This window comes from Tachysurus vachellii, chromosome 5, assembly GCF_030014155.1.
Source record: "Tachysurus vachellii isolate PV-2020 chromosome 5, HZAU_Pvac_v1, whole genome shotgun sequence".
NCBI lineage: Eukaryota > Metazoa > Chordata > Actinopteri > Siluriformes > Bagridae > Tachysurus > Tachysurus vachellii.
Genome location: NC_083464.1, coordinates 12971668 through 12984737, shown reverse-complemented (window position 1 = coordinate 12984737; position 13070 = coordinate 12971668). Strand labels below are relative to the sequence as shown.

Sequence of the window (13070 nt, the reverse complement as noted above, 5' to 3'; positions counted from 1 at the left end):
TCTGTCTGTCTCTCTCTTTCTCTCTGTCTGTGTCTCTCAGTCTGTCTCTGTCTCTCACTCTGTCTGTCTCTTTCTCTTTGTCTGTGTCTCTCAGTCTGTCTCTGTCTCTCACTCTTTCTGTCTGTCTGTCTCTCTCTTTCTCTCTGTCTGTGTCTCTCAGTCTGTCTGTCTCTCAGTCTTTCTCTTTCTCTCTGTCTGTGTCTCTCAGTCTGTCTCTCACTCTCCTGTCTTTCACCTCCTCCCTCTTTCTCTCTCCGTCTCTCTCTCACTCTCTGTCCTGTCTCTCACTCTCTGTTTCTCTCTCTCACTCTCTCCTTTGATGTGTCTCTCTCTCTCTCTCTCTCTCTCTCTCTCTCTCTCTCTCTCTCTCTCACACACACACACAAGTATGGGTAGAGGATTGATGGAAATAAAATATACTTGATAGCATGGCTTAATAGTATAATAATGAAAGAAATTGTTCTAAGTAGAAACATTTTTAGTTTAAATCTGTATAATGTATTTCTTCAAAGCAACCTCTACATTTGATAATTAACGCAACAAAACAAAACCAACAAATGCCGCCCACACACTTTAGGTTACTTATAAATGTCACTAATAAAACTATAGTTTCCATAAGTGCACAAAGCTTTATTTGTACTAAGGGTCTAAGCTAAAACCCAGTTTAAGATGATCTTAGTGAAGCAGAAATCTAATTTAAAATCTGCCCATTTAAAATACTGAAATAAAATAGTGAAACACTTGTATTTTTTAAACAAAAATACAAGGGAATAATAACCAGAACTAAGGTGCCCAAACATTTCCAGTGTATCAAAACCCCTGTGCACAAAACAAAGTCCATAATGGTTTGCCAAGGTTCCAACCCTACTAAAAACCTTTGGGATGAATAGTAACGTGGACTGTGCCCCAAGTCTCCTTCACCGACATAAGTGTCTGACCTCACTAATGATCTTGTGGAAAATCTCTCCAGTCACAATCAGAGCCAAAATCTAGTGGAAAGCCTTCGAAGAAGACTGGAGGTTATTCAAAGGAGGACTAAATCTGGAATGGGATACAAGTGTGAGTATTATGATATGAATATATAACAGCCTTGTTTTTAAGTAATACATTCGTATACATTAAAAATAGGTCAATCAGATTATATTATAAAAAAGTGGTTTTTTTAAAATATATAATCAGATTACATTTCAATATTTCTGCTGTTTATGCTATTTACACTGTAGTCAGTCTTTAACACCAAAATCTGTTCAATTTCTGGTTTCTTTTTGCGTTGTTAAAACAACTTGCCAACACTGTAGTGTTACTCTACATCTCCTCTAATAAAATTGTACACTTCACATTAAATATTATTAGACTGCATTTAAAAATGGAAATAAATAAGCAATCTAAGCTAATTTCTATGCATAGTGATCATTTGGTTTGAGACACACAAACGCATACTTAAAATGTGGGAACACATTTCACTTATTTAGTGCCTTTTTTTGGCAGTTAGTGTGCCAGCAGTCTGTTTTCTTATTTTGCCATCTCATTGAACAATAAAGTATCAGTGTATGCTGCCTGCAACAGCCAAATTACCTAACATAGATGTTACTCCATCATAATAATCCTTGCGTTTACCACCCTCCCAGCTCTGGGAAAAGCTGTAGACAAGCCATGACTTAGTGACTGTGTGAAACAGCCCTGCCCTGTTGTTTATTAAAGAAGCCTAACCACTCTGCTATAAAGACTTTAAGGTAGTAATGCCTTTTTTTCAAATGGAGGCCTACAGACTATGAATCATGCAGCTATTCTCACAATGTGCATAAACCATTGCAAAAGTACAGAGTTGTACCTTAGAGCTATTTGTGGTATAACTCACAAGTTAAAGGTTTTATAAAACTAGCTTGACCAAGTGAAATAAGTTAAATAATAAAAATGGCTAGTAAGGTTACATCTCTCATTGCAAAGCCACGCACAAGACAAAAAGTCCAGGAACAGTAATCATTTTTGCTCTGGATATGAAAGAATTGAAATAAAATAAAACAGTGGAGATCTGTATGATTAGGAGAGACAGGTGGCACATAACCTCGGTTCACGTGGCCCTGGTTTCACCCCAGCCCTGTGTGAGAAAACACACACCGCTCCAGCTGCAAGCCACACATTCCACCACAGCTACACTATCTGACGAGTGAAGGCATGGAATGCTTGGACCATGATAAAAACACTCTTAAGTGGCCCAAAACACTGCTGGATACACTGGACCAAACATACATATACACACTAAGTGATCCTCTACAGCCTGACCATATATAAAAGTATAAAGATAAAGCTATTATTAGGTTCATTCGTTTAGGTTTATTTATAAAATCTATACATAATTTACAACTCCAAATTTACTACTATGTGTATTCTGTGGCTTCTTTATGGTTATATGCATCTTAAGTATGTAGCCTAGTGAACCAGAGTTAATGCATCCAATGATAGAAACTTAAGCACATTTGTACGTCGCTCTGGATAAGGGCGTCTGCCAAACGCTGTAAATGTAAATGTGTGTTATTAGATACAGTGTATATATTTATAAATGTATAATTATGTCTTTATTTTTTATCTTAGTGTTGTCCTGATTTCAGATGGTCCAAAGAACAATGAATGACAGCTGGTCTTGTGGGTAATACGAATCACAAGAGAGTGCAAGTGGAAACGATGAGGGAAAGTATTTTCCTCACAACCAATAAAAAAAAATGGCAATCAAATTTCTAAACATATTTTGTATGCATAAATGAAAAAAAGAGCATGATCTTACTATTGTTAATTTTAATTTGCTTTCCTCACACAAATGTGTCTAAAATATTGTTATGGAATCCAATTAGCACAGGTGACAACATGAACCAGTGGTATCTGTAAGAACAGACTGTGACCTGTTCAATTAGTTACATAATTCCTTGTCAAAATATTGCCTAAACCCAATGACATAACAGTCTTTGTGTTTCCAGGCCTCCAAAACCCAGTCATGCAAGTTCACTGTTTTGAATAGATGACATTTTCCAGTTGCCACCTGCCTACTTCAACTCAAAGACTGTATTAATTAGTCAAGTGAAATTCATTCACTTCCTGTAAACACCTTTGGTGTATGGGTAGAGGATATGATGGAAAATACATAAAAACATGGCATAATTGTATAATAATGAAATAACTCATTTTCAAGAGAAATATTTTTAGTTTCAAACTTTAAAATTGCATTTCTTCAGAGCTACATTTGATAAGGCAAAAAATAAATAAATAAATAAATAAAAAAATAAAAACAACACCCACCACACACAAAACTGTATGTTAACTAATAAATGTGACAAATAAAACTATACAGTTTGCTTATTGTGTATTTCCATAAATGCACACAGTTATCTAAGTACTAATCTGCTAAGCTAAATCCCAGTTTAACGTCATTTGGCAGACTCCCTCACACAGAGCAACTTACAATATATCTAATATTATACAACTAAGCAATTGAGGGTTAAAGTCCTTGCTCAATGGCCCAATGGTGGCAGATTGATCCTGGGATTCAAGGTTGCTTCTGGTCGGTAGCCCAACGCTTTAATCACGAAGCTACCACAGCCCCAGATTTAGATGATGTTAGTGAAGCAGATGTCTAAATCAAAACCTGCCCCTTTAAAATACGGAAAATCACTGACATAAGCTCATAACTGGAACTTCCAAAGAAACCAGATTCCTGCTTCAAGTAAAAGTTCATGAACACAGGATAAACAGAAACTAAAACAGGACCTTGAGATTCAGCGGACACCTGCAAAAGGTGAAAAGGGTAAAGAAAATTCTTCCTTTGCAGAAATAAAAGTGATAACATTGAACAAAGGGAAGCATAAATATATTAATATCTTAAAAGAGGATACAAGTAATTCTGCAACTATGGTTGATCATTGCCATTTCAGATTTCCTGTCTGGTCAGAGTATTGAAACACATACATCAGCAGATATAAAGAATGGAAGTGTGCCTGTTTATATTTTATTTATATATTTATTTATCTATTTATTTCTATATTTATATGTAATTCTATATTTGTGTGTTATTCTGTAATATTAAATCAGAGTGTCACTGTGATGTTCCCGTGACACAGAGAAAAAGAAATGGATTTGCGGGAATGTAGATCTGATAGTCAGAAGTAACATGCGGTTTGAAAGTGACATTTGGCTATGTTAAGAAATAAACCCAAACAATAGAACTACTGTTTGATTCTGAAACACCCCCAGGACTCCAATACCCAGGAGGCCTAGCTCCTCTTGCAACATGAAAGAAGGGCTTTATGCCTTGACTCAGATTTTGCTCTTCTTTTGTTGCTCAAAGGCCGACTAAATCACTCTACGATTCTGGGATGAAGTTACTCAGGCTGTCTCCCCAGCTCCCCACTGCATGGTGGTAATGCCCACTGGAGCCAACAGGAAGGGGAAGACAGGGACACAGTGTTAAATTGTTGCTACAATGTGATGACAATGTGTTGTTTCTCCAAAAAGAACTGCTGATGGACTTTCACAAAGTACGCAAACAGGAACCTAGGTGACCTGCAAGCCAACAACATCGAGGGAAAAAAATCAATATGGGCTTAAAGTAATTTGACACAAATTCACATAACTATAAAAATGGTATATAAATATTATGACTTATGTGTAAATCTATTTATATGTTAATAATGCAATTTTTCACTCAGGTAGAAAAGGGTTAAATAAAATAAAAAATGATGATGATTCCAAAAGTGACTCCTTAACACAGGCTTCTAGGCCACAGTTCAAGAACAACTGAATCAGCACTTTTTCTTTTCTGTTTGAGAAAACCCACCAGTCGGTTCAGTATACATCTATCTGAAAGAGCATAAGGGGAAAGAACAAGTCTAGACCTACTAAATATAACTCACTGATCCAAAAGGACAGAATGAGTCACCTAGATCTGAGCTGTCTTTAGCTCTAGTCACAAGTGCTGGCAGGATTCTAAAGGCACAGCAGCCTCTTCATTATCAAGAAAGGATAGTGAGGTGAAAAGGGTAAAGTTTGGGTATCTGTTCAGGATTAGCAATTCTATTAGACATCATTCATCAGGCAGGATGTGTGACTATATCTTGGCTTCACAAAACCTCTGGACTACCGATGAAAAAAGATGAGAACAAAGGGAAGCAGGAACAATGGGTGGAAATTTAATCTCCATCATCAACAGAAGACTTTCAGGTCAAGAGGATAATCTGAAAAGTAAAAAATGGCATCGTTTTAACAGATAACTGCTTTACTTTCTATCCAATCTTCTGTCAAAGTTCAAAGGCCCGGTCTCCTCACTGTGTCTAGAGATCTTGAATAACAGCTCATTTTGCCGTTTAGATACTGGAACAGCACAGTGATCTCTCTCACTCTCTCTCAAAGTTCATTCTTCAACCAGGAAGTTGATGAGAGCAGTCCTGGGGGAAAGGATGGCTTTCTTAATGGCACGGTCAGCAAGGAGCTTCATGCCCAATGGGCTGCCCAGTACTAGCCCTCGCACCTTCTCCGCATCCTGAGCTACATGGCGAGGCACAGTAATACACCCACATGCCTTATTGTTAATCTGAGAAGGGAAGAAAAGAGAGTCCTGAGATTAAGAAATCAAAGAAACATCAGAGATATGTGCTAATTAAGAAGGGCACAATGATATTATTGACAATAAACAAATCCCAGCAGGTCAGATATTTGTTATGACAAATAAAGTGGTACCTTTATGTCTAGCAGCAGTATCTAAAGCTGAATTGCATTATAATATTAATGATCATGTGCCATTTATGCAAAAAGGTTGAACCTACTTACAATCAGGCCCAGGTACTGTATTTAGACAGTAACACAATTGTCATAATTTTGAATTTGTACTCCACCACAATGGCTTTAAAATAAAGCAATCAAAATTTTAAATATGTAGAATTTCAGCTTTCATTCAAGGGGTTCAACAAACATCTCAGGGGAGGAAACTCAGCATTTTGTGATGAGCATGGTTTCCAGAAGTCATTAAATGTAAAGGATGAGCATTCAGTTATTAAACATAATCCTTAAAAATCATGTCACTCTCCAAAGATGGACCAGAGAATAGACTTACTAAAAGTTAAAAATCACAGAGATTACTAAAACCCTCATATGCAAATCGAGATTTTGTAACCATTATACTTTATCTGACAATTCTGTTATTTTTTTAAATATAATCCATAAAGTTTAGACACAATTTTGTTTGTATACTTCATTAATATTTTAGAACTTTAAAACATCAAGAGCTCAAAATGGCAATTCCTACAATGAAAGTTTCCATTACTTTATATTAGTGCGAATATAAATTAGTCTTAAAAAAGATAAATTTTCAGTAAAATCCTCTGAAGGTGAAGAGGAACGAGTAAAATATCAGCCTCTGATCCTCATAAGGTCCCTGTATATGCCAAGATAAAGTGAGACTGCATGGGTTTTGATAAAATCTTCTGACATGCATGTGTGGGTACAATTCTGCCACAGAAGCCGCCCTGCTTTGTGGGAGAAACCCAGTCCTGTCATTACAGGGCATGAACTTCTTTAACTTCTGCAACTAGGCAGGGGATTCCCAAAATACTGCAGGATGCAACACCCATAAGCCCACAAAGCCTTCTCACCTCACCAGTAAGTTTCAACTGGCAGGGGCCGGGGGTGGTGGAGGAAACCTCCGCATACAGTACACACACAGGATTAGAAAACATAGTGGGAGAAACTGATGTAGGCTTTTAATAAATTGTAGTCCTGTATACACTGCTTTTATATTAAGCAGAGCCTGCTTAAATAAGTATGGTGTGAGAGTGAGAGTAAGCGTAAGAGTGAGAGTGAGTGAGAGAGAAAGAGACAGTGAGAGCTACATGAGTGTATGTCTTTGTCCATGTGAGAAAAAAGAGAAAGAATGTGTGTATTTGAGAGAGAATAAGACTGAGCCAGAAGTAGCATTGATCTGCGTAACGGAGATGAAAGACAGTTGTTCTCTCAATATTTATTATTTGCAACATTTAAACCATTCGAGGCGGCTCCACAGAAGAAAAACGTACAGCCCATGATTAGATTTTTCTTCAACTGAAAGAAATATGACAAATTAATTGACAGGTTTGGATATACAGTACATATACATATATACACACACATGCGTATATATATATATATATATATATATAAAATGACAATGAGGCTTCTTTATTCAGCTGTCAATGAGCAGTTAAGAAAATCCTCATAGTTTAATAAATTCACTTGAAAATGTAAGATGGAAAATTATGTAAAATCAATATTAGAAGGTCATATATAACCACTGGCTGATACCACTACTGTGCATTTCTAGGGGATTTCCTGATCTCTGACTCTCTAACTCAGCCTATACGGCTTGATTTTATGTATTCACACGGTCATGTGACTTTGAGCTTAAATTGCAGCAGAGGAGTTCATTTATCGTCTCTGGTGTGTTCAAAAGAAGCTCTTGCTACTGTTCAACCATCAAAGTGAATCAAAGGCTAGACCTTTCTACTGACCCTCCCACCCAGATTAATTACAGACATGCTATAAGAAGACACACTGGTCTCATTACAGAGAGACAGTATCACTTCCTGCATTCCAGCATTCTCTCTAGAGGATCTCACACACTAATGTTCCTAAGTTAACACAGAGAGATTCAGTCGGCTTTTGAAGATAGTATATTATTTGTACTGAGCATTCTGGGAGTTGCGCCTGTCAGTTCTGCTTAACATAATACAGAACGGTACAGAAGACTTGACTGTTACTATTAATTAACCTATTAACTAAGTATGTTAGGTAAGTATAATTAAAAGCATAGTTATAGTATAGTGCAAACGTGTGTCTTATGGTTCATGTGTCTTACCCGTACAGACACCTCGACTGTGTCAGGTGTTTGTAGGTACTCCGGGTCCACAGTGGGCCATCGCTGCTGCAGCACACCTCCACTCCCAAAGAGTTCAGGGCTGAGAGGGTTTCTCACCTTAGACAAACCTATGAATAAAAGAGAGAGAGAGAGAGAGAGAGAGAGAGAGAGAGAGAGAGAGAGAGAGAGAGAGAGAGAGAGAGAGAGAGAGAGAGAGAGAGAGAGAGAGAGAGAGAGAGATTTAGTCTATTAGAAAGAGGCAATAATAAAAACGGCAACAATAATATTAAAATAAGTACAATATTATTGTTTTGTCCTTTCTTTAGTTTTTACAAACTTTATATTATATTTACCCTGTATTTTAATAAGACTGACAAACTCACTAACTCAAGATTTGTCCAAAACAATAAAAAAATGTACCATGGATAATTAAAGAATATTGTTTCTATTTATTTTGGTCCATGCCAGGCTGTTAAAAATTGTACAATGAAGAACAGTATTGATAGAAGGTGAGTAAGAGCACTCAAATCTCATGCATGTAGCCTGATTGAATTTATACAGAGAAGCACAGGGGTCAGTTGGCCATTTCTCCAGGGACATGGTAAAATTAGCAGTCTCTTTATGACCCACACCATTATTCCAGGAAGGATTACGCGTTTCCGCTAAACTTTGTCCTCGTGTGTTTGTGTGGTACTACGTGTTATGGGGGAAATGGTGTTAATGAGGAATAATGAGAAATGATGCTCTCAACAAAATTTGCCTTTCTGAGTTTTCTTACAAAATCCAATAACATACTTAAACACCAAGATACATGCACAACATCTCCCCCCCACATACTTCCTGTTTGTCCATTACAAGCATTCCTTGCTGTTATCAGCTAGAGAATAGGGATGTGTCCACATAGAGTCTGAGAGGCTCAGGTTTCTGTCCAATGTACATGTGTGACAATAGCTGGATGTGCTGAACAGTCGTTTCCGCTGTTTCTTCCGGTGTTTTGCACAGGTCATAACTCTTGAGCAGGTCGTCTCTTTGCCAAACGCTCTACACATTTCTGCTTTTTGTGTATTTTTTGACCTGACTCTAAAAATGCTCCTTCTATAGAATGCTAAAACACGTGCACACAGACATGCACATACACTAATGTGCACACACTCACAAATACACACACACCTGTCATGCACATGCCTTTGCGTAGGTGAAGTTACAATTCCAATCTGTAACTGAAGTGGAAAGAAATAAATATATACAGTATTTTGCAAAACAACTGAAATTGTTTCAAACAAAATTATTCAACCTGTTGCTGTAAAACCCCCATTCAAATAGGTGCTATGATAAATTGTTCACCTGTTTGCAGTTAAAGTGATATAAACACACCCGTTCCTGAAAGGAGAACATTCCTAAACAAATAGCAGTAATAAGTGCTTGAATAAAATCTTGTGATAAGTGCTATCACAAGAAGTCCATAACAATGTTCTGGTAAAGTATCAGTCAGGGTTTGGTAATAATAATACTCCAAAACTTTGAACATCCCATGAAATCCATTAATAAATAAATGAGGGAAAAAGATATCTCTGAGGACATTCACCAGGATTTCAAGTCAGTTACTAAATAAGGAGGACATTAGTTAGTGAAGCAAGCAAAGGATTTCACACTAATGGGGTGAATACGTATGTAAACTTCAGTAGTGTTTATCATTTGTAAATAATTTGGCAAACTATATTGATTCCTCTCACTTCAGGAGTGCCTAACCTCTACCTAACTAACAGAAAGTTCATAGTGAAACTGGGTAACTTTTCCTCCTCCCCCGCCGCGCTGTCCTGTGGCCTTCCACAAGGCTCTATTTTAGCTCCTTCTCTATTCTCATTATATATGCTACCCCTGGGCTCTATTCTCCGTAAACATGATGTATCCTTTCATTTCTATGCTGATGACACTCAAATCTACTTACCAATTAGGAAAAATAATCCCTCAGCAATCTCATCTCTTCTAAAAAGTTTAGAAGAGGTTAAATTTTATGGCTGGCACAAAATTTTCTGTTTTTAAATGAAGAAAAGACTGAGGTAATAATGTTTAGCCCAAATGAGAACTCTCAGTCCTCTAGCATCAACCTAGAGAGTTTATCTGTTTTTAGATCTTCACTGGTGCAGAATCTTGGCATCTTTATTGATCAGCACTTAAAATTTGACAAACACATCTCGTCTGTTATTGGGTCTAGCTTTTACCAACTGCGGATTCTCTCCAAAATTAAACACGTTCTTACCCCCAAGACTTTAGAAATGGCTGTTCATGTGTTTATAACCTCTCGCTTAGATTACTGTAACTCTTTATATTGCGGTATATCTAAAACTCAGATTACGTGTCTCCAGCTCGTTCAAAATGCTGCTGCCAGATTTCTCTCTAGCTGTCGCAAACATGAACACATGACTCTCATTCTTAGATCTCTACACTGGCTGCCAATTTCTCAGAGAATAGAGTTTAAGATTCTACTCTTTGTCTATAAGTCTCTCCATAATACCGCTCCTCTCTACTTATCTGAACTTCTTCATCCCTACTCTCCTATTAGAAGTCTTCGCTCATCTGACCAGGCCATGTTGGTGGTCCCTCGTGTACGGCTCAAGCGTAGAGGAGAGCGTGCTTTTTCTAAATTATTTATTTATTTTTAATAATTCTTATTTTAGTTTCTTGAACTACTTTGTGCATGTGTGTATTCTTAAGTGTACAGTATGTCCAATGTCGCACTGTGAAGCACTTTGGTCAGCCATGTGGCTGTTATATTTGTATATGTATATTTGTAAATGTGCTATACAAATAAAGTTGAACTTGAACTTCAGGAGTGTGGCCTGTTTTTTGTCTATACAATCTGCTCCAAAATCATTGTTTTCTTTTGCTAAACAACTTAGAACATACACACAGTGTGTATACAGTACAGAAAAGCAATTAACAATTAGCCAGGAGACATCCCTCTATATCCAATCCTCTAAAAACATTTTTTATTTAGTTCTACAGTAAATTGGTTTTTAATTAGATATTTATTAATTGTATTTCTTTTAATGTTCACAAGTTTAATTTGAGCTATTCTTTTATTGTATGCTATATCCTTTGTTGTTTAATCATTCCTTTACTGTTTTATTCAACTGTTATTTTGTAAAGCAATTTGTAGTGCTTTTGAATGAGAGATGCTAATAAACTGAAGAAGAAGAAGAAGAAGAAGAAGAAGAATTCAATTTTGAATACAAGGTCTAGGTGACTAAAACAGGAGTCAATGCTGTTGCAGAAGCGCAGTCACAAAGCCTGTTCGACTGGCAAGTGTTTTAACAGGAACATCTGCATTTAGATGCTGTTGGAAAGGTATCAGGAAACTGTGGTTAAAAGGGCACGTTCAAGGTGCAGTATGTGATGAAGAACAACTGCAGGTGACTGAGGATGTCAATACAGGGCGTGATCGACATTCGGTAATAACAGTCTGTCCAGGAATACATTACAGTAGGGTTAAAAGGTTCAGTAGTGTAAAACCACAGGCACTTCTCTACATGGGGGGAAAAAGTAATGCAGTGAAATGATGCATGCTTCATGATACTGTTTAATATGAGAATGTGTTGTATGACAAGAAAACTGTACAAGGATGAACATTTGACCCATATAGTGAGAGTTGTGCTTTGGAGATTTCACTTGCATGGTTTGTGTTCACTTGTTCCCAAGAAATGAATGTTCACCAGTGACAATAAAACGATTGAAACCTATCCAAAAATAAAACATTTCTATAATACCACATGCTACAGCCTTTGCAGTTATGCAATCTCAACCAACAAGAATGGTGTTAGACAGCACTCTATACCAGTATCATTAAAACTTTAAAACTTGGAAGAATGCTGTTTATTCTTCCAGTACAGTTCCAAAAATCTGTAGGATAGATGCTGAGGCACACTGAAGTGGATACGAGTGTTTATTTTGTCAAATAATTTGTCATATTAAAGGATATAGCAATTATTGTACTGTAAATATGACAATGTGGAATATGAACACACCTAGAGACTCGGAGACACACAGAGACACAAACACACACACACAGAGAGACACACACACACAGACACAGAGACACACAGAGACACACACACACACAGACACACACACACAGACACACAGATACACAGATACACACAGAGAGACACAGACACACACAGATACACACACACAGACACACACAGATACACAGACACACAGACAGACAGACAGACAGACAGACAGACACACAGACAGACAGACAGACACACACACAGACAGACAGACACACACACACACAGACAGACACACACACACACAGACAGACAGACACACACAGACAGACACACACACAGACAGACACACACACAGACAGACAGACACACAGACAGACACACACACAGACAGACACACACACAGACAGACACACACACACAGACAGACACACACACACAGACAGACACACACACAGAGACAGACACACACTGAGACAGACACACACACAGAGACAGACACACACACAGAGACAGACATACACACAGAGACAGACACACACACACAGACAGACACACACACACAGACAGACACACACACACAGACAGACACACACACACAGACAGACACACACACACACAGACAGACACACACACACAGACAGACACACACACACAGACAGACACACACACACAGACAGACACACACACACAGACAGACAGACACACACACAGACAGACAGACACACACAGACAGACACACACACACAGACAGACACACACACACAGACAGACACACACACACAGACAGACACACACACACAGACAGACACACACACACAGACAGACACACACACACAGACAGACACACACACACAGACAGACACACACACACAGACAGACACACACACACAGACAGACACACACACACAGACAGACACACACACACAGACAGACACACACACACAGACAGACACACACACACAGACAGACACACACACACAGACAGACACACACACACAGACAGACACACACACATATAGACAGAGACAGACAGAGACAGACAGTGTTGGAATGTTTTAGAATTAGATCATCTCTCACATCAGCACACGTCCAGGAGGATTAAATCCACCCACACTTAATGTTTTCTGTTTAATCTTTTGCAAATCTGGTTTTAAAATGAACCACTGACCCATGTGGCATTC

General features: G+C 37.9%; 1 protein-coding gene across 1 annotated transcript in view; it reads right to left on the bottom strand.

Moving 5' to 3' along the window:
• Positions 1-5156: 5156 nt before the first annotated feature.
• The window catches only part of lars2 (leucyl-tRNA synthetase 2, mitochondrial), a 44597-nt gene continuing 36683 nt past the window's right edge, over positions 5157-13070 (bottom strand). Inside the window, exons 20-21 of the mRNA XM_060869839.1 lie at positions 7874-8001; positions 5157-5578 (exon numbers count right to left, since the gene is read on the bottom strand). Of these exons, the coding sequence (XP_060725822.1) occupies positions 5399-5578; positions 7874-8001 (308 nt within the window). The 3' untranslated portion in view covers positions 5157-5398. The remainder of the gene's footprint in view (positions 5579-7873; positions 8002-13070) is intronic.